Source organism: Archocentrus centrarchus, chromosome 14 (assembly GCF_007364275.1).
Source record: "Archocentrus centrarchus isolate MPI-CPG fArcCen1 chromosome 14, fArcCen1, whole genome shotgun sequence".
NCBI classification, from domain to species: Eukaryota; Metazoa; Chordata; class Actinopteri; order Cichliformes; family Cichlidae; genus Archocentrus; species Archocentrus centrarchus.
In genome coordinates, this window is record NC_044359.1 from 15,885,258 (window position 1) to 15,905,359 (window position 20,102).

General features: G+C 41.6%; 1 protein-coding gene across 1 annotated transcript; it reads left to right on the forward strand.

The window, feature by feature from the left end:
* The first annotated feature begins 12,055 nt into the window (after window positions 1–12,055).
* LOC115792117 (uncharacterized) lies at window positions 12,056–15,195 on the forward strand. Its single transcript, XM_030746524.1, has 2 exons — window positions 12,056–14,896; window positions 15,164–15,195. Exon 1 carries the CDS (start codon window positions 12,121–12,123, stop codon window positions 14,326–14,328), a length of 2,208 nt encoding a protein of 735 aa, XP_030602384.1. The 5' UTR covers window positions 12,056–12,120; the 3' UTR covers window positions 14,329–14,896; window positions 15,164–15,195.
* Window positions 15,196–20,102: the final 4,907 nt, after the last annotated feature.

Genomic DNA, 20,102 nt, shown 5'->3' on the forward strand with positions numbered 1-20,102 from the left:
TAACCTGTGGGCGCAGTGGATGGAGAGCACAGCTTAACGGCAACTGGGAGAATGCGCCACCCATCTTTCCTGGAAGTCATTGGATGGATCAAGAAAACATGGGCTTCAGTGACAAACCATCCTGTTGGGATTCAGAAAGGCTGGAATAACTGGAACTGCAGCTGACGACGAGTCTGACTAACGCGACACAGAAGAGGAAGCGGCGCTTCGTCTACGGAGTGTACGGAATTGTTTAGAAGTGACACCGAGGATGAAGAATTCAATGGATTGATGGTTTGGTTAACTTGTTAGTATGTTCTTTATGCTATGGTTATCTGAATAACTTAATGTTACGTTAACATACCGAACACGTGTTCGTTGTGCGTCATGTAGCTGAATGTGCTACGTTAGCGTAGCGTAGGCGTAACCGTGTTCGTCCTGTTCTTTAATCCATTATTATTTTAAATTGCCGTTCAAGATGGAATTTCTGCTCTGGGTCTCGGATTCTATCAACCCCCCCCCCCCCCCCAAAAAAAAAATGCGACTTATAGTCCAGTGCGACCTATATATGTTTTTTTCTTCTTTATTATGCATTTTTTGGCTGGTGCGACCTATACTCCGGAGCGACGTATAGTCCGAAAAATACGGTAATTCTCTTTCAAAAAGGATGATCCAGCGTATTCTGTACTAATGAAGGATGCACCTTTCCTTTTTCTTTATAAGGCAGTGCAATATAGTCAGGCCACTTCACTCGCCTACCTAAGCAAAACTGATTATTCAGCCATTCCCTGATCACCATACCATCTCATTTTTGTTAGCATGCTGGCATATTTAAACACATGTAAATAGGCTACAAATGACGCCTGTGACTAATGTGAAGACTTTGCTGGCATCTAGCCCTAAGCAAATTGAAAATGTGACGTGGTCAGCACTGGAGTCTGAGGAATTGTATAAGTTTTAGCTTCAAAAACATTGGCAGTGGTACCCTACTACCACAGAGCATTCTCAGCATTAAATGCACAGAATTGTATTTTGTTATTCTTGTTTTCCCAACAGTACAACTTGTAAGAATCCCATTTAGTGCTTAAATGGCCCAGTTAAGTGTATTTTGATTTTCAAACTTCATGCAAAATGTCATTTGGTAAACTATGCTACTCTTTTGAGTGAATTGAGTGAAAAAAGTTGACTTGAAAATGACAAATGGCATATAGAAGCTGAATTTGTGCTTTAGTCTGTTTTGTGATTCAACAATAGAGTCAAATGTCTTAAAACTTGTATTGTTCAGTTTTATCAGTATTTGCAGAAGTCATTCACGGTGATTAAAGAATGTGGCTATACAAAGAAATTCACAGTGCGCTGCGCTTGTGTACCCCTGAGTTACTGATGAAAATGTAGGGATGCAATTTTTTTACTTGATGAAAACTATTTATGCATCACCAACATTAATGTGCTCTCTGCTCACTGGCTTGCAAAGAGATTATCCAAAAGTTTCATTTCTGGCCTGTTAAGTTTTAAGACAATTGAGTGAAATTAATATTAATTTCTAACAGCTGATATAATCTACCCCCATTAATTCTGAAAAGGTCCATGTTTGTTGCTAAGTAGAAGTTCAAAGGTCCAGAATTCCAAGTGTTTAATCGAAGTTGGGGTTATTCACAGATCATTGGGCAGTGTGGCAAAAAAACAATAGGCCTTTTTTCCTCAGAGAGAATGTTTATATAAATTGGCGAGACTTTATGGCTTATTGAACACAGGAATGGTACAAAAAGGGCAGGAAACAAAGGCTGGAAGTGGAACTGAGGTTTATGACAAACCAATTTCAAAATAAAACGGTGAGTAACCATGACCTTTACTGATGATCCCAAAAAACACTGTAAAACTACCGTATGGAGCCAATTCTTACACCACAGAGTTTTGATACTGTTACCTTTTTTCCTGTACCATGATATTTCAGTCTCCACTGCCACTCAGTGAATGTGTCTTTTCTTTGGGATTCTAAGTTGTAACTGCTGTATAGGTTCTTCATGCATGTGGTGATGTGAACACTAATGTGCTTCACATCCACCTGCAGCAGCTAGCTTTATTTTTGTATGTTGTTTGATTGAACCATGTGGCTGTTCATGATGAGTCATTCACTCGGTCAGTTAGCCAGCCCCTCTTGGCTCCTCCTGGAGGCCATTTGGTTAGGAGATGCATGGCCATTTAACTGGCCAGTGCTGAAATGGCACCACAGCACAGACGGTGCCTGCTGAGTACCTGCTCTTAGCTCATTATTGGCAGCAGTCTCATGTTGGCATTGCTTCTTTGCTGATTCTCAGAATGCCTGCAAGCTTTGGTTATTGGTTATTGCCCATCTTTATGGAGATGGGAGCCTCAGCTGGAGAATGCAAAATGCAATCAATATATGTTCTTCTTGATGTGATTTTCTTCTCATTTGAATGAGCAGAGTAAAAATGTTTGTATTGTGTTACTAGAATATGAAAGTTTGGAACACTCTTGTATGAAGGTCAAAGAATAAACTCATGATTATCTCCAAATTTTATTTCTCCTTATCAGAGTTCCACATCTAAAATATTTTTTTTTATAACTACATCCAAGTTAAATTAAATTAAGTAATTAAAAAAAAAAAAACATGGTAAGATCAAGAAGCTTAATAATAGAAACCAAGAAACTAATACCATGCAACCAGCTGTGTTTGTTTACAAGCTAACAAGGCGTGCATTGTGGAATGTTGCTGTTTCCAGTTTTTTGTCGCCTTAATGGAGCTTTGAAATGTTGCATCAACAGTATAATCCCCAACTCAATTTTGAAAAGTACATGTAGGGTGGTGACACTGGCCTGCTGTGCTGACAAATGGCAACACATACATATATGCCATCTCAGATTTTCCCCATATGAATTTTTCACCATGAAGCGATGCAGTGAAGAGAAATGAACTCTTTTCATACTATGACATTTTTAGACACCAGCTGTAATGAGGCCCATTTGGAAATTGTGTGAACATACAGAAAAGGGTGCAAAAGTAAAACCTCTATTCTTTTTACTTTACAAGAGACTGAAAATAAACAGAGACAAAATACAGGTGGGCACAATAAGGGCTAGAAGTCACAACACAATTCTACAAAGCAGGCAAAATAAGAGGCTGCCTGAAAAACAGTAAAGTCTAGAGCTTCTTGACAAACACTTTGGTGTCCTGTCTGTGCTAGTCTCTAATGTTGGTTCTCCCTTTTTTCCACATAGATCTCCTTCACTCACTTTCTACAAAACTTTCTCTATACTTCACAAATGTTTTCTTGTTAATCACTTTTTGCTCTACACTTTTTACTTTACACTTTTTTTTAACACCTGTGTTGAGTCTGCTCATTTCTGGCTAAAAATGACACTAAGATGATGTGACAAGCTAGTCCATTTTGCTGAAATGTCATTCCAGCAACTCAAAATGGTACTCAATAATTTGTATTCAATTCAGTTTTCAGGATGGTGTCCTGGTGGATCTCCTGGACAGTCTAAGGTGCAACCTGGTGGTGTCAGATGGACCAAAACATAATCGCCCAGAGGTGTTTTATTGGATTTAGGTCAGGCAAGCGTCAATAGTGTCAACTCCTTCATCTTTTGGGACCTTCCTGCATACATACATTGCCATGCACCAAGAGGAACCCAGGACCCTTTGGATTCTTTGAGCTGTGTGTGTGTGTGTGTGTGTGTGTGTGTGTGTGTGTGTGTGTGTGTGTGTGTGTGTGTGTGTGTGTGTGTGTTGTGTGTTGTGTGTATCATATCTTTCATTAAAAATGACATCTGTCATTCCTGGATGTCACTACTTGCAGTCTAATTTCTTGGCACTATTCCAGGATGCTGGAGAATCTGGATTTTCTATTTATTTATTTTTAAATTGGAGTGAGTTTCTGATCTGAGACTGACATGTCATGTTCTTCTTGTCCTCTGAAGAGAAATGGGGGTGTGGTAGCAGGCAGATAGTATGCAGATTGCATGCAGTTTGCACAAACCTGTTGGGTTAGATTGATTCTGGTTACATACACAGTAGTAAGAACAAAATAGGGCGGTGTGCACCTTTCATGAATCCAGTGGTAATTTTGCATGTGTACTTGTTTTCTCTATGCATAGTAAATAAGGCCCACTGCTCAAAAGAAAAAACATGCCTTGTACCAAATTTAGCTACTAGCACATTTCTCTCTGAATTCACTGGGTAGGTGCACGCTGTAAATAAGCTATAAAATACAAACAACTCAATTCAACAATCAGACTAGCCCATCAATATGTAAGCATAATGCACAGATCAGGAAAATGAAAAGGTAAAAAAAATACTGATGTTTTCAAGTTGCCAGGGGGCTCATTGCATACTTAAATGAAATGGAGGGTGTAAAGACAGGATCTTTCAGGAGTACTCTGTTCGGAGGAAACAAAAGTCCAAAATTAGGCTCTCAAAACTGAATATTTTGTATTTTTAAAGGACATCATAGCTATGGTTTACTATCTGGAACATTTTCTTTGTGCTTAAGAAAAATGAAATGATCCCCTCTTTTAGGATATGAGACACAGAAATGATCCAGGATGTGATTAAAGCTTGAGGGAACTGCTTAAAAACCAACCATCATTTAGATTAGTGTATTGTTTGTTTGTTTGTTTGTTTGCAGGAGATTTTTTTTTAACAATCACAACTCAAAGCTGAAATCTCTATCCCAGGAATACCATTGTTTTTTGACAATAACAGCTTAATATTTTCTATAGACGCTTACACAGCATGTGCTGTGACAAATGTAGATGGAAAGGTAATACACGAAATTGAAGAACTGCAGCGAAGTCTTTCATGTGTCCCAAAACATGAGGAATAATGGGGGGGCCAATCTCTCTCCTTGACTCATTCTCCAATTTTAGCATCTTGCTTGAATTGTAACACTGTGTTGGTGATATTGTGTTTGTTCCTTGGGGTGTCATGGGAGTCTGAAAGAGAAGTTGGAAGAAAAGCTTTCAACAAGAAGTCTTATATGGAGTAAACCCTCGTGTGGATTGTCAGAAAATTGAATTAGAGCCCACATTTATGTGTTAGCATTACTAAAATATTTCTAAAAAATTGTGCATTTCTAGCAGCATTTAAAAATGCTAAAGGGACATTGCGGCAGTTCTCAGATAGCTGAGGTGGAGAACTACTGAGGGGATCTTTGGATTTTAATGGGATCTGTCGCATACTTCCCAGATTGTTTATGTAAGCAATAGCAGCCATATTCACCTCAGTGCTTCGCCCAAGTGTCAGATGTTTCTAATACATTGTCATTTCTATACAAGAGAACAGAAGACTAGAAGTTGATTTAGTACTGAAAGAGACTTTGTATTTTTTTAATTTTAAAAATATAACTATCATTAATAAGAGGTTATTAATTACAATTAATAATAGACAATGAAATAGGTAGGGTTAATTGGAAAAGTGTTTCAATTAACCCTTAACATTCTCAACATTATGCCTTTTATCTTGATTTAAATCCTTTTATTCACGCAAAGTTTGTTTAAATCGGTTTTGTAGTTACAGTACATCATGCTACTGATCTCATGCTCTCTCAAAAACTGGCTTTGAAAAACAGGCACACAATGTCATGATGTCATAAGACTTTTGGTTCCTTTGTACACAACAAACCCATTTTACTTTTGAGTCTTTTAGAACAGTTCAATGTTATTTTTCTGCTTCAGGAAGGAAAGTAGAAATAACATCTAAAAAGTAACATTGAAATGAATTATTTGTAATGTGAAGAAACCACTTAACTCAATTTGTGTGACTCTTCCTCAACAGCAATAATGAAAAGAAAATGACTTTTGAGTAGACCAGGCCTTTCCTAAAGTCCTTTTGCTACAAGGCTTCATTAAAAAAAAAATTATATGTGGGATGGGGGTGGGGGTAAATTTGTAAATTTCTTTAACATTTGATAGATTCCAGAAACCAGACTTAGTCATGTCAGTCAAATAAGACAGGATTTGTTGTCCTGACAATAAAACACAGAGCTACCTTTATTATCTGTATAGTCGCAGCATCATTTGGTCTGTTTGAAACCAATTAAATCCATTGCTATTGTGTTCCTTGCATCTCAAAAGAAAGTGAGTTTAAAAAATTCTAGTCCTAATAAGACGTTCCTTGCAGTGATGTCTCTTCATCGGCATGTGTTCTTTGCTTTCTTACAGTTAAGAAATCCCATTTGAGACAGAAATTTACCTCACCAGCAGTGATTTTCAAGAGATAATGAAATGTTATTGTAATGCTGTTAAACCCATGTTTTTTTTACGACATTTAAAGACTGAATGTCTCAGGGTGACTTTGCAGCCGTCTTGTTTTTTGAAATTGGTTTTAAACATCTTGCTGAAGACAGGGTGACAATATATATAATTACTTATTGTAGCAACATTTAAAAAAAAAGCATCCATCCATCCATCCATTTTCTCAAGTGCTTATCCAGCAAAAAATGTTTTTACTTAAAATGTTTGTGTTGTTCAATAACAAAAATGGACTTGTTTTTATGTATACTTATTTCAAAGGACAGCACAAAACCATGGACCGGCAACTCTTGAATTCATTCTCAAGGGACAAATTAACCAATAAGTAAGAAGCTTGTCTGGAAGCTAATTATAACATGTAACCCACTCTTTCATGCTGAGTGGTGAAGGAGTATCCAATAGACAATGCAACCTTAAGAAAATAAGTGGGTACAAAACTCGTCCTAGACATGGTTTAATTAAGGTGCATGTGACGGGAAATTCATCAATCTCTTAAAGAAACCCAAACATGTAACTATGATTAATTAGTGAGCTTGTACCTTTTGGAGTAATTGGATTTTTAGCCTTTTCCAATGGGGAAAGGTTTGCTAGTGTAACAGAGTTAAAAATGAACTTCATTAATTATTATTTCTAATTCATGTTATGTTGAGTATTTGTGAATTTTATCTCACTGGGCTGTTTTTAATTTGTCATTGTTTTATTGATTTAGCTTGTGGGTAATGCCTTCCTGCACTCTGCCTCGTTTGTGTCTCCTGGGCTTCCTTAGCCCTCCCTAGCGTGTGTAGCTTCCCCCCTCCCCCTTCCCCTCACAGTGTTGTTCTGCGCTGCTGAGGGTAAGTCGCGGGAAAATTTGCTGCTGTGATTTATCATTGGTTTCTTCATGAAAGTAGCTATGTATGCAGAAACCTCTGGCACATGTTGTTTACCATTGTTTATTTGTATGTTGTGAGGCATTTCTGGGCTGTTTAGACCACTGTTATAACTTTTATAGATGTTTTTCTTGTCGATCTTTTTTGCGCGAACATGACCACTAGTTCGCCGTCCAGTGTATATTCATGCAGCACAAGTTGCTTAGATACCGCTTTTGTTTACATGTTTAGGAGCAGAGTGCATGGAAAAAGGCAGACAGAAGTGGATTAATGTGGTTTTAATCTCTTCTGCAGGTATGTGCTTTTATTTTAAGTTATATGTTTTATTTCCGTTCATTTCTTTAACTCTGCCCCCCTGCATTATATGTTAATGTGGCCACTAGGTGGCGTTTTTCTCCTCTTGTTACTTTGTGAGGAAATTTGTTAAAGCTTGAATTTAAAAAGAAAGAAAATATGTTACACACAGTGTTGTTCTGCGCTGCTGAGGGAGCAGAGTGCATGGAAAAAGGCAGACAGAAGTGGATTAATGTGGTTTTAATCTCTTCTGCAGAAAATAAATATCTCAAGTCACATGAGTGAGCTGTCTTCTTCTGCAACCTATACGATCACGGAACAGACCCGTTACACTGGTGCCGTGACCCTTTGGATCTACAGATCAGCTCGACGCTTTTCACCGTGGATGCTGTGCAGCTGGCCAGATCGACGTTTCAAGATCCTTTTGTGGTCAGGTTAATAATAGACTCTGAGTTACAACGCTATTCTTTTGCAATCATTGAGTGAAAAAACAAAAAAAAAAAAAAAAAAAGGGGTTCATAGTGTGTGATTTTTTTTTTTAACTTTTGCTCCTGTTTGGATGCTTGTTCTGCTTTGTTTTTTTGTTTTGTTTTTTTTTTTCTTTCCATTTGTGAATACACCTGTGGTACAGTTGGTAGTTAATGGTAGCCAGTGTGTTAGCAATGGATAGGTTTGCTACTCCTAAGTTACCTAAAGGTAGGGGTGTATGGTTCAGCGATCCTGCTGACAGTGGGGCTGTGGGACATTCAAAGCTCTCATATGATGGTTGCACAGAATCAGGGCTAGGTCAGAGCCAGGCTTGTACCTCTATTGATGGGTTGATGGGGGAGAATCCTCCTACTTCCACACCCCGCAGCGATGTTGATGCCCTCCATCACCTCACAGACATGGTTGGACAGTTAGGGGCACAAATTGGTGAGTCAATTTTATCCAAACTAATGTCAGCTGGTGTTGTAAACACAAAGAGTGAACCTGAGCCTACCCTTGCCACTCAGAACTCATACTGCGACAGTAACAGACATGACCTACCTCATGTGACAGTCCATGTTAAACCTGATAGGATACTCCAGCCATACAGAGGCGACAACACTGACAACTGCTCAATCCGAGACTGGATTGACTTGACTAAAATGCACCTCAGAAAACAAGACATACCTACCTGTAGTCAAGCAGAAGAGATCATGTGCCACTTAATGGGCAAAGCCAAGGATGTGGTACAGATTGCTTTGCGTAGTGATCCCTCATTGGATGTCAAGGAGAATCCTGAACTGATATATGACGTTCTCCTCCATTACTTCAGTGAAGCCACCTCATGTCTCCCTCTCGCCGACTTCTATGCCACTCTGCCCAGACACAGGGAGAATCCCGTTGACTATTGGATAAGACTAAACAAGGCAGCAGACCTAGCTCTTGACGGCCAGCGTAAACGTGGGAAGCAGACGGAGAGCATGAATGATGAAGTGGCTCTCATGTTTGTCAAACACTGCCCTGACCCTGAGTTATCCTGCATTTTGAAGTGCAAACCAATTCATGAGTGGACTTCACGTGATGTTCAGCTAAGGATTGATGACTACCAGAGAGAGTTGAGGGCAGCTGGCAGAACCACTAATGCCCCACAGCTAAGAAGTCAGGTCGCTGCCATTACTCCCGAGCAGCCCGGCCCAGCGTCACCTAGCCTGGCAGCTTATGAGCATTGTAACACCCCCAGCTCTCTATCGTCAGCCTCCCTTCGCCAATCTCAACATCGGGCAGACCGTCCTTCATACTCATCTCCAGCTTTGGCCTCATTCCAAGGTGGCTCCCAGGATGGTCAGAGCCAAGACACTGTTCCAGTTGTTACACAACATCTTCAACAGTCAGAAGAGAGACTTCTCGCCCGAATGGTTGACATGTTTCAACAGGTGATGGAGAGAATGCAGCAGCGTGATACTCCTACTCGGGGTGGGAGGTCCCAGCGTGCACATCGTGAGCAACGCACCAGAGAGACAGGTTGCAGAGTCTGTAACGACTCAAGTCACACCACGACGTCACACTGCATGTCTAAGAGACTGTGTTTTGCCTGTTTTGCTCCTGGCCACACTAAACTGAACTGTCCTGCAAATAAGCCTTCCCAACACCAGTCGGAGGGAAACTAGCAGACCTGTATTTGGAGGGAGGCAGTGCAGGTCACATCACAAGCTCCCACATTGATGACATGTCAGATGCTGAGACTTTATACGCATCAGAGAAAGATTCTTGTAGTGGCTCTGGAGTTGTTGTTTACCAGAATGTTCACCGAGTAGGCAGCAGTGACAGTCTTTTCTACACTTCTGTGAACATGGGTGGGACATTTAAGATGGGTGGAATGTTGGACAGTGGTTCGATGGCCTGCAGCATCAGTGAGGCAGCTGAAATGAAGCTTAGAGAGGCTGGTGTAATAACTGAACAAAAGCTAATTGATGTTGATGTGGTCTTAGTTGGATGTGGTGGACTCCGTGTTAAGCCTAAATGTGCTTTTGATGTGGAAATGGAAGTATATGGTTGTAAAATGGTGGTCCCCACACTCGTTGTTCCGGGCCAGCATGATGATTTGATACTAGGCACTAATGTCATAAAACACATCCTACATCAGTCCAAGCTTTGTGAGTCTTACTGGAAAACAGTGTCTGCCCCCTGCTCATCTGGGGATCCAGAAACTGAACACTTCCTATCCATGCTGTCTGGTCTCAATCCCTGGAAAGGTGGAGATGTTCCTCATAAGGTCGGCACTGTGAGATGTAACTCAGCTACTTGCCTTGAGCCTGGGCGAGAATATCTTGTGTGGGGGAAACTGCCCAAAAACACTCCCGTGTCTCCAGGCGGCACCATCATGACGGAGCTCACATCATCCCGCTCAGCGCCCAGAGGTATTTTGGTTGCAAAGATTGTGACTACATTGTGGGGAGACAGGTGGGTCCCATTAAAGCTCATTAATATGTCTGACAGACCTGTGTTGTTGAGACGCAACGCAAAACTGGCTGATGTCTACACTGTTGTGGCCCTGGAGGACATGGGTGGTGCTGAGTGCTCAGAGGTTCCACTTGCTTGTTGCCCTCAATCTGCCAGGTCACCCGCTGCAGATGCCAGTTTGGCCAAAGACAGGCTCAAATCAGTTGGGCTCGGTGATGTCGATGTCGAGTCTTGTGAAGTTTCTGAGGACTGCAGGACTAGAATGGCTAACCTTGTTTTGCAGTATGAGAGTTTATTTTCCCGCCACCATCTTGACTGTGGGGAAGCGAAGGGTTTTGTGCACCGCATAAACCTCTCTGACAGCAGACCTTTCCGGCTTCCATACAGGCGAGTGCCCCCTGGCCAGTACCAGAAGCTGCGCCAAGTACTGAGTGAAATGGAAGAAAAGGAAATCATCAGAAAATCCACAAGCGAATACGCATCACCCTTGGTGCTGGTGTGGAAAAAAAATGGAGATCTCCGCATCTGTACAGACTTTCGCTGGTTGAACAGGAGAACCTTGAGGGATGCCCATCCTCTTCCTCATCAGGCAGATTGTCTGGCAGCACTGGGAGGAAACAGTCTGTTCAGTACAATGGATTTGACCTCTGGGTTCTACAACATGCCATTACACGAGGATGACAGGAAGTATTCAGCCTTCACCACTCCTATGGGCTTATATGAATACAACCGCCTGCCGCAAGGTCTCTGCAACAGTCCTGGGAGTTTCATGCGCATGATGACCAGCATATTTGGAGACCAGAACTATCTAAGCCTACTTTGCTATTTGGATGATCTGTTGGTGTTTGCACCTAATGAGGAGACCGCCTTGCAACGTCTGGAAATGGTGTTTTCTAGGCTACATAGCCACAATTTGAAACTGGCCCCCAAAAAGTGTTTCTTCCTCAGGAGGTCTGTTAAGTTTCTTGGCCATATCATTGATGAACACGGTGTTTCAACAGACCCCAGCAAGGTTGAGACCATCTCAAAAATGACAGCTGCCCAACTCATGGAACCAGATGGTGTGACTCCATCTCAGAAGCGGATAAGATCCTTTTTGGGGATGATCAACTACTACCAACATTTTGTACCCAGGTACTCTGCCATTGCCAAGCCGCTGTTTGATCTGCTAAAGGGTGGCAGAAGGAAAGGCAAACACCAACACAATAAACTGTCAGCCAGGAAATTACATGCCTCCGACTGGAAACTGGAACAAGAACATGCATTTGAACACCTCAAGTCCTCACTGACACAAAGCGTTGTCTTGGCTCACCCAGATTTCACTCGTCCTTTCGTGCTGTCCACTGATGCATCCTTGGATGGCATAGGTGCTGTTCTGTCTCAGGTCCAGGAGGGCGAGACACGAGCCAGGCCCATTGCTTTTGCCAGCAAGTCTTTGTCCCAGTCACAAAAGAACTACCCAGCTCATAGGTTGGAGTTTCTGGCATTGAAGTGGTCTATCTGTGACAAGTTCAGCCACTGGCTGAAAGGTCACAAATTTACAGTCTGGACTGATAACAATCCATTAACTCATGTCCTGACGAAGCCGAAACTAGACTGCTGTGAACAACGCTGGGTGGCTAAATTGGCGAGTTACGACTTTGATATCAAGTACATCCCAGGTCAGCAAAACATTGTGGCCGATGCACTTAGTCGCGTGCCATTTGTTCAGGAGACTGTTGGTCACAGGCTGCTTGCTGAACCTTACGCCAATCTTCTCACTGAAGTTAGGGATATGTCAAACTCCTCTGTCCAGAATGCCTTTCGGTCATCCAGTGGTCACAAAGAATCCTCCTCGTTGAGTGTTAACGTCCAATCAACATGCAGCCCACTACAAGTGCTCCCCGAGACTGTTGCGAGGGAGGATGTGTCTGCTGTATTACGCTCACACATTGAGTGGGATGCTGGTCCAAGAACCCGTGCCATTGAACTATTGCAGCATCTACCTCAGTTCATTCCATCCGGACAAGACACCCTACCTGCCTACACTGAAAAAGAACTCCGCGACAGACAGTTGGAAGACAGAACTCTCTCTCATGTTCTGCACTATGTTGAGAGGCGGAGGAGGCCCTCTAGGAGAGAAAGATTTAAAGAATCTGTTTCTGTAACAAAATATTTAAAGCACTGGGACAAGCTAACTGTACGAAACGGTGTGCTATACAGGATTTCTCGGGACCAGAAAACCAAGGCGAAGAGATTCCAATACATTGTCCCTGACTCACTCAAAACCGAGGTGCTTCACGGGGTTCATGACCGAGCAGGTCATCAGGCTCAGTTCAGGAGCCTCAGCTTAACGAGGCAGAGATTTTTCTGGTTGAATCTGGACAGGGATGTCAGAGAACATGTTCGACATTGTCAGCGATGTATTGTCAGCAAGTCCATCGAGCCTGAAGGTAGAGCTCCATTGGAGACTATAACATCAACCAGGCCGCTCGAACTTGTATGTATTGATTTTTGGTCTGCTGAAGACTCCAGAAACAGATCTGTCGACGTCTTAGTAATTACTGACCATTTTACAAGAATGGCTCAAGCATTTCCATGCAGAGACCAAACAGCTAAACAGGTGGCGAGGGTTCTCTGGGACCGTTATTTCTGTGTCTTTGGCTTTCCTGAGAGGATTCATAGCGACCAAGGGGCTAACTTTGAAAGTCAGCTGATAAGTGAGCTCCTCAGGGTTTCAGGTGTCAAAAAGTCCCATACTACCCCATATCATCCAATGGGGAACGGGAGCGCGGAGCGGTTCAATCGAACCTTGGGTGGCATGATCCGGGCATTGTCCCCTGAAGAGAAAGCTGACTGGCCAAGACGGTTGCAGACACTAGCCTTTATGTATAACTGTGCAGTCCATGAGACAACAGGCTATCCCCCCTTTTACCTCATGTTTGGTCGGGTTCCTCGCCTGCCTGTCGATGTCCTCTTCCATGCCGTCCTTGATGACTCTGCCGTGGGGAACTATGACAAGTATGTGGCATGCCTCGCCAGCGACCTGAAGGAGGCGATGATGATTGCTCAGGACCATGCTTCCAAAGAGCAGAGCAGACATGCTCAGTTGTACAACAGGAGGGTTAAGGGTACCAGCATTACTGTCGGTGACAGAGTACTCCTAGCCAACAAAAAAGAGAGGGGCAAGAGGAAGCTCGCCGACCGGTGGGAATCAACCATTTACACCGTGACGGATGTTAACCCAGCAACACATACTTACAGGATCTGTGACACAGTCACTGGACAGGAGAAGGTGGTTCACAGGAACCTGCTCATGCTGGTCAGCTTCCTCCCTGTGGATCCCACTTGTGATGTATCTGACTCTGCTTCACTGTCTGCTAATGCCTCTTCAGCCACTGAATCCGACGACATTGGAGGAGATGGAGGAGTCTTGGATGAGAGTGACAAAAGGACTCTTCATGAAGCAAGTGTGAGCTGTGATCGTGGCAGTATTGGGGACTCGCCTGAAGTTGTGGAAGAGGAAGAGAACCCTTTATCTGATTCGGAACCTGTGGATTCTGAGAGGAGAACCATTGAATGGATAACACAGCTGTCTGCACCCAATTCATCAGTTGGGGATGTTGCTGACTTACTGAGCATGACCTCTGACCTCAAACACTGCTCAATATTACCTGAGAGCCACACGACTGTTCGATCTGTGGGTGGCAACTCTGCCCCGGTGTCTGTGACTGACATCCCAGCAGGTGTGAGAAGACCTGACCCCGCTCTTAGTGTTGTGGCTCACACAGACGATGCTCCAGACATTCTGCATACTGTTGATCACACCTCAGCTATGCACTGTGATGGATGTACTACACAGACGCAGGTCAGGTCCAGATTCGGCCGCCTAGTCAAACCAGTGACCAGGCTCATACAAACTATGTCCAGGCAGGATGTTGTTCAGAACAAGTTCGATGTTAAAGCTGCCTGCAAATCTATGTTCCAGGCTTTTACTGATTAATTTCTTAACCAACTGACCTATAATCTTTCTGGGTCTGCCATTTTTGTTTGGATGAGATGTTAAAATGTTTTCATTCTGTACTGTGTAATGGGTACTGTGAATGCACTATGCTATATGTTGGGGTCTTGTGGGGTGTACAAGGCACCCTGTAGACAGTTGCTGGATTGAGGGATAGGCGCTGCCCTCATACCACTTCATCCTTATGGGATACATTAGTTGTCTGTGTTTCTATTGTCAACCCCAGGTAATCTGTGGACTCGCATTGTCTTCGATGATGTATGCTGTGTGGTTGGTGCTCATGTTCGATAAAATTCAGTGGGGGTGAGTGTAACAGAGTTAAAAATGAACTTCATTAATTATTATTTCTAATTCATGTTATGTTGAGTATTTGTGAATTTTATCTCACTGGGCTGTTTTTAATTTGTCATTGTTTTATTGATTTAGCTTGTGGGTAATGCCTTCCTGCACTCTGCCTCGTTTGTGTCTCCTGGGCTTCCTTAGCCCTCCCTAGCGTGTGTAGCTTCCCCCCTCCCCCTTCCCCTCACAGTGTTGTTCTGCGCTGCTGAGGGTAAGTCGCGGGAAAATTTGCTGCTGTGATTTATCATTGGTTTCTTCATGAAAGTAGCTATGTATGCAGAAACCTCTGGCACATGTTGTTTACCATTGTTTATTTGTATGTTGTGAGGCATTTCTGGGCTGTTTAGACCACTGTTATAACTTTTATAGATGTTTTTCTTGTCGATCTTTTTTGCGCGAACATGACCACTAGTTCGCCGTCCAGTGTATATTCATGCAGCACAAGTTGCTTAGATACCGCTTTTGTTTACATGTTTAGGAGCAGAGTGCATGGAAAAAGGCAGACAGAAGTGGATTAATGTGGTTTTAATCTCTTCTGCAGGTATGTGCTTTTATTTTAAGTTATATGTTTTATTTCCGTTCATTTCTTTAACTCTGCCCCCCTGCATTATATGTTAATGTGGCCACTAGGTGGCGTTTTTCTCCTCTTGTTACTTTGTGAGGAAATTTGTTAAAGCTTGAATTTAAAAAGAAAGAAAATATGTTACACACAGTGTTGTTCTGCGCTGCTGAGGGAGCAGAGTGCATGGAAAAAGGCAGACAGAAGTGGATTAATGTGGTTTTAATCTCTTCTGCAGAAAATAAATATCTCAAGTCACATGAGTGAGCTGTCTTCTTCTGCAACCTATACGATCACGGAACAGACCCGTTACACTACATTACTTAGAAGTATACATACTCTAATAAATTGCTGTGGTGCAATGGGATGTTTTTAATAATATAAAGAATTCAGCCTTCTAGATCATGCTACTGTATACTGTGGAACCTTGGGAAATCTAAGAATAGTAAACAGTGCCTAGAATTCATCTTTTTTTGCCCAGAATGAGTATAGTGATGGAAGTGAAACCAGGAAAAAAAAAAAGACTCTCTTTTGCATTTATTTATCAACACCAGTTTAAAAAAAAAAAAAAAAAAAACTGCTATTCTGTGGTCCCTAAATAGCATTTAATTACTTCTTTCCCAGCTGTCATGATAGTGGGTCATTTTACCGGGAGGCTGTAATCCATAACACTCCCTAGCCAAACAATAAACTTTGCTTTCAGGTGGTGCGTGCCAACAACAATTCACTACCTGAAGTACCTGAAGTTGCTGCTCTAAACCACTGTGGCAGTGATGATGTGCTTACTTTGAGTTTTTAAATTAATATGCACCTAGTGACAGAGGCGCTTCAGTCAGACTACATGCACAACATATCTTTATTAGCTATGATGATTAGCCATGTTAACATTATATAACACCATAAGATGCCAAAATTAAATTAATCATTGAACAGTTTTATATGCAAGTATAACAGTGATAGAAGTCTCAGGAGCAAGTGCATTGATTAACGTTTTATTTTGATAATTTTGGCATGGAATTTAGCATGCTAACTTTATCCTTTCATATAATCCTGTACTGTCACTGCGGTAATAAATAACTAAATGTTAAATAAATATATAAATAAAACACCTTTGTCCTGCTTTATTGTCCCTAAGTTAATTTGCCAATACCAATACTCACTTTAGTCAGTAAACTTGTGTCCTATATTTCTGTTTTCTGTAGATGCCCTGCTTTCTAATCTCCATTTTTAGAGTAGACAGGTCACACCCTGCTTGCACAATCAGGACCCGCATTGCATGAAGTATACCAGCTACCAGTACATCAGTTTTTTTATGACCAGATGCAGAATAGTATAATGTCTCTTAGCGTAAATGCTTGCATATTTTGATCAATTCTGTGCAACAAATTTAATCCAGGAATTAAAATAAAATGCAGATGATTTTTGAAACTGACAGTGAAATGCCTAACACAGTTGTTTTTGTTAATTCATCTTGCAAACACAATGATGAGAAGCCATCATTAATTCAGCTTGAATTACCTGTATCCTATTTTTGTCCATCACAAGCAGAACATATCAGAATACTTGATGCAAAACCATATGGCATTTAAATTCATATATTATTGTTTCTTAAATTAACAAATTTAAAGGATATATTGGAGGTATAATTTCTTGAGCATATCAAACATTAGACTTGGCAACAGCTGGCAGTGAAACTCAATTATACCGTGAACGGTGGTTAAGTGATTTCCAGTTTAAAATGTGTTTTTTTTCCCTCTTGGCAGATGATGCCACAATAAGTTTAACCAACCACCTAAATAGCGATGATGTAAATAAATGAAGTGTTTATTTTGCCAAGGACAGCTTGTAGTTCTGCAATGTTGAGTCTTTTTTTTTTTTGTAATTTGCTGGTTTTTTAATTGACAAATTGCTAGTGTTTTGATTTAGATATCCATCCATCCAGCCATCCATTTTCTTCCACTTATCCAGGGCCGGTTCACAGGGGCAGCAGCTTAAGCAGAGAAGCCCAGACCTTCTCTCCCCAGCCACCTCCACCAGCTCATCTGGGGGGACCCCAAGTTGTTCCCAGGCCAGCCTAGATATTTAATCTCTCCTGTGTGTCCTTGGTCTGACCCAAGGCAGACACATCCAGAATACCTCACCCATTAGGCGCAATACCTCACCCAAGCCATGCATGAGGTGAGCCCAACTATATCTAGCTGATATCTCTCAACCTAAAGTCTAGCTCAGGCTGCTTCCCCACCAGAGAGGTGACATTCCATGTCCCAATAGCCAGTCTCGATAGCCGGGGATCAGTCTGCCAGGGCCTCCGCTTTTGGCCACTGCCCGACACACATTGCACAACCCCTATGATGCCACCTGTGGGTGGTGGGCCTACAGGAGAGCGGGCCCATGTCTTCTCTTCGGGCTGCGCCCGGCCAGGCACCACGGGCTAATGCCCAGCCACCAGAAGCTCTCACTCAGACCTCGCCAGGCCTGGCTTCAGGGTGGGCCCCGGTAATCCTATCCCGACCAGGGTAAACAGTTCCTTGGTGACTCTTACATATGGGTCTTTGGAATCGCTCTTTGTCTGACCCCTCACCCAGGACCAATTTGCCATGGGAGACCCTATAAGGAGACAAGCCCCCAGACAACATGTCTCCTGGGATCACTGGGGCACACAAACCCCTCCACCACAATAAGGCGGTGATTCACGGAGGAGTTGATTTATATATTAAAAAATATATATATGTATCAAGAATGGAAAGTTCCCAGTGTCAGTCTAACAACTATTCTTTTGTTTTTGCATTGGTATGCTGGGTTGAGCAACCTTCACATTCACACATCCATGATCGATAATGCTTAACTGTACTTTCATGCACATGCAATGAGACACATCCTCCAATCTATTGATTTATTTGGATAAGCATGTCTAATTTCCAATGCATGTTTGAGTATGGGCTGACTTCCATATCAACCAGACAGATAAACATAAACCAACTGGTACAGTGGTTTGACGTTCGGATAAAGGTTTTCATGTTGCTGTATTTGTTTTTCATTTAAGTCAGTGGTAGTAGATTGAAAACTAAATCAATAAATAGTATCATTGTGCCCATCATGGCCACACATACTTTGATCACTGTTCCTGATCATGAACTCAGTCTTAGATTTATTAAAGCTATATCTCTCCTGCTTTATTGTAGATTTCTTTGGAAAATTTAAAATTTTTGTCCATTGTTTGGACACATATTTTGGAAAATAGCTAATTGGGATGGCAGGTGAGCCAAGAGGTACTAAGACACCTCCTATAAATTAGAACAAGTGCTTGTCTGAAGGAAATGTGTCCAGAAAATATTGCTGTGCTTGTACTTTGATTTGTCCTGACACTTGAAATGTCCAGGTTCTGAGGTTTGGTGTGTTTTACACAGACTTGATTTTGTTTAATTGTTTCAAAAAAGTATTTCAATCAAATTTAAACTTGCGTCAGACTTCCAATAACTCACAATCAAATAACAAAGAAAAAGAAGTGTGCACTACTCAATATGAGGGTCCATATGTGTTTGTCCATAGACACAAACATGAGGAACAGCACCACGTCCACAAATGAATGCAGTAACATGCATGCACTACTTTTTGGTGCCGCCACACCTAAACTTGAAAGAAACACTAAAGCAGAGTTTAGTGTTAGTGTTGAGTTAAGCACCCTTGGAGCCAAATTAGTATTCCCATCACAACATCCACTCCTAGAAAAGAAAAGCATAAAAAAGACAGGGAAATGTATCTGGCAAGTGAAGGAGTCATGGATTATTAAAGAGGTTAGAAATGAGAGGGAAGGCTTTAAAGGAAAATGCTGGAAGAAGGAAGTGGTGAAGATGCAAGCTGTGAGGATATTTGTTTGTGGAATGGGTAAATGTGTTTGGAGGACCAGCTGGAGGTAGCGAATGGACTTGGTTCTCTCAAGCATTGCCAGCTGGTGCACCTGTTTCAACTCAGGATTGGTAGAAACGCATTCACTTACTGACATGTATTAATGTCAAGTGAAATTGTATTCTGGCAGGAAAATGTACATACACATGAAATAGTAATTAAGATAGTCAAAAACAGTGTATGTGCGTGGAATAAGAAAATGTCACAAACTTACTCATCACTCATTTGTATGAAAGTGAATCATTAGCCTGGACTACAAGGCAATCACAGCATAATTTTTTCCTAGTGTGTTCTCTGAAGAAGAAAAGAAGTTGAAAAAGTGATTTTAATGATTTGACAGCTATAATTACATGTCATGCTTGGCTCTTGTAATAGCAGGTTGTTTCAAACATTTTGCTGCCATATTGGTTTTCATTGTGTATAATGTTGATTATGTAAGATAACAGACTAATTAAGATGCCAAACAATGCTAAATTTCATTGTTTGGGTTTTAGCTTTTTTTTTTTTTTTTTAACAAGGCTGATCTACTATAGCTCATTACTGTTTTTGCCTTTCCTTATCACAAGCCTGAACTAGTTGAACTATATAGGAGTATGGTGCTGCATAGGCATACACTTATGTCTGTTTGTGTTTGTGTCCAGCTTTTTATATGGATTTCAGATGCATAACTCCAGTGCATAAGGGCTGTGCCAGTTGTGATTTTGCTTAACACACAGCATCTGCAGTAGCTCCCCTCTGTATTCACACTAGCATACAGACTGTGCTGTATGAGCTGAACATATATTAACTGTATCTATTTATAGACAGATATTGTGAACACAACCCAAGCATACATCTGGGTCTTTCTCTCTCTTTTATATTTATATATATAAAATCACTGTAATCAAAGTGATGTCTGAGACTCTGAGCTTCAGTTACAGTATAGTGTGTTTTTGTCAAGGCTAGTTTTTCC

What these genes read in the sequence shown, in the direction of transcription:
- LOC115792117 (XM_030746524.1), top strand. Translation starts at nt 12,121, where the DNA reads ATGTCAAACTCCTCTGTCCAGAATGCCTTTCGGTCATCCAGTGGTCAC.